The sequence below is a fragment of the Hydra viridissima genome, unplaced genomic scaffold (assembly GCF_058129835.1).
Source record: "Hydra viridissima isolate aposymbiotic clone 2 unplaced genomic scaffold, HvirCarnegie_v1 scaffold_10, whole genome shotgun sequence".
Classification (NCBI taxonomy): domain Eukaryota; kingdom Metazoa; phylum Cnidaria; class Hydrozoa; order Anthoathecata; family Hydridae; genus Hydra; species Hydra viridissima.
In genome coordinates, this window is record NW_028324309.1 from 3,964,611 (window position 1) to 3,967,153 (window position 2,543).

Sequence of the window (2,543 nt, forward strand, 5' to 3'; positions counted from 1 at the left end):
CATCATCATCATCATCATCATCATCATCATCATCATCATCATCATCATCATCATCATCATCATCATCTTCATTATCATTTATTTAACAACAACATTTCTAATTTTAATTAAGGCTTTTAATAAGCATTTATTGTCAATAAAACGGCTGTATAATCTAATTAGATGAGTTATATTCTCAATAACCAGTTCATGAAAAAAAAAGTTTTTTGTCACAGTGTGATATTATTTATCTTCTCAATTGCCATTAATGTTAGTATATATTTTGATGAATTGGTAATTTGTTTGCTTAAACAAACCAATAGCAGGAAACTCCTTACTCCTCCAGGTTTTTTGCAATCTGCCCTTCTGTTTGCTTCATATTCATAAACAATTTCTATCTATTGATGCAATGTTTCATCAGCTGTATATACATATATATATATATATATATATATATACATATATATACAGTAGCGTCCAAAGTAATTGGACAAACACCTTTTTTGTTATATTTTCTCTTTAAGTTAACATTTTTATATGAAATTTCGCGTAAGCATGTCAAATTATGCTACAATTATGAAAAATAAAACAAAAATCCTAATTTTGGAGTAATTACTCAAAATTTTGCTAAAAGAATGGAAATGATTGGCTCAAAAGTAATTGGACAAACTAAATTCTAACAATGTTGATATAAATTAGACTATTTTAACTGCTTTTTCTGAAGGCAGATTTTTATAAAAACATTCAATTATCAATACCTTGCAATGGGACATAATAAATATTTAAGCGAGGCAGTGAAAAAGTTGATTGTACAAGCATCTAATAACGGTAAGACTGTGCGACAAATTTCAATAGATATGAACATCCCGCGATCAACAGTTGGTTATTCATTAAAAGTTTTTCAACAACGGAGTTACTTCCGAGTTTCAACAAAGTCAGGACGCCCAAAATCAACAACTTTTCGCCAAGATAATGTTGTAGTAAGATCGTCAAAGGCAGATCCGCGCAAGAGTGATCCGCGCAAGAGTGATCCGCGCAAGAGTGCTAAAGAAATTCATGAAGAATTTACTTGCTCTTATGCAACAGCAAAGCGTTGCTTAAGACAAAACAACCTTTTTGGCTGTCGTCCTGTTAAAAAAACTTTTTTCTGCAAAATTATAGAGCACGGTTAAAAATCGTTAAAGAACATCTAAATTGGACAGCAAACCAATGGTCGAAAATACTATGGAGTGATTAGTCGAAGTTTAATATGGTTGGTTCTGATGGTATTAAATATGTTCAACGTCCAATAGGTCTTCGAAATGATGTTAAGTACCAAGTTCCTACAGTAAAGCATGGTGGTGGTTCAGTAATGGTTTGTCATGTTTTAGCAGTGATGGAGTAGGTCCAATCTATCGAGTTCAAGGCATTATGGACCAAAACATGTATAAAGGAATAATCAAAGATATAATGCTGCCAGATGCAAAAGACAAAATGTTGCGTGGTTGGACTTTCCAACACGATAACGATCCAAAACACATCTCTAAGCTAGCCACGGAATTTTTAGCTTAAAAGAAAGTTCGTATCTTGGAATTGCCGTCACAATCTCCGGACCTGAATCCAATCAAATATTTTTGGAAACATATTGAGAGAAAAATTAGTGTTTGGAAACGATCTAATCAGCATGATTTGTTTGAGTTGATTAAGCGCACTTAGGAGGAAATACCAATTGGTGTTTTAATTAATTTGGTTGATTCAATACCACGTAGATGTAATGCTGTCGTTGCGGCAAAAGGTTTTCCAAAAAAGTACTAGGATTATGCACAGAATATATACATTATGTAACAGAATATAACACTATGTAACATTATATATATTATTTAACAAAAATCTTCATAAAAAATGCTGAAAATTTATTCTTTGTCGATAAATTTTTTTTTTTTTAAACGACATATTTAGTTTATCCAATTCTTTTGAGCCAATCATTTCCATTGTTTTATTTAAAATTTTGAGTAATTACTTCCAAATTAGGATTTTTGTTTTCTTTTTTATAATTGCAGTATAATTTGACATGCTAATGGAAAGTTTCCTTTAAAATTTTTAACTCGATGAAAAAATATAATCAAAAAGGTGTTTGTCCAATTACTTTTGGGCGCTACTGTATATATATATATATATATATATATATATATATATATATATATATATATATATATATATATATATATATATATATATATATATATAAATTGGTAAGAGATGAAATTTTGACTTATATTTACTGTGTTATAAGATAAACTAGTTTTATCATGTTTATGCATACAAATATATTTTGGAAATATTTGAAAAACATTCTTGTATTTTAAAAATATGATAAAAGTTCTGGTACCATGTCAAACATTAAAAAAAAAAGGCTAATCACACAATTCAGTGAAAAATGTTGAAAGTGTTGAAGAAAAAATTAACCACTCTGTCTAGAGCACATTTTTAATCTAATTTGACCAAAATTGTAACTCAAGGAAACTTCAAGCTAATTTTAAAAAATTTAATCTTTAAAGTTGATCAGTAAAAAGTTACCAAACAGC

General features: G+C 29.1%; 1 protein-coding gene across 1 annotated transcript; it reads left to right on the forward strand.

The window, feature by feature from the left end:
• Positions 1-743: 743 nt before the first annotated feature.
• On the forward strand, positions 744-1,151 carry LOC149882697 (uncharacterized). The gene has a single exon (XM_090100949.1). It carries the CDS (start codon positions 744-746, stop codon positions 1,149-1,151), a length of 408 nt encoding a protein of 135 aa, XP_089957075.1.
• The last annotated feature ends 1,392 nt before the right edge of the window (positions 1,152-2,543 follow it).

Excerpts from the sequence above, each read along its gene's own strand:
- LOC149882697 (XM_090100949.1), top strand. The coding sequence starts at position 744 with ATGGGACATAATAAATATTTAAGCGAGGCAGTGAAAAAGTTGATTGTA.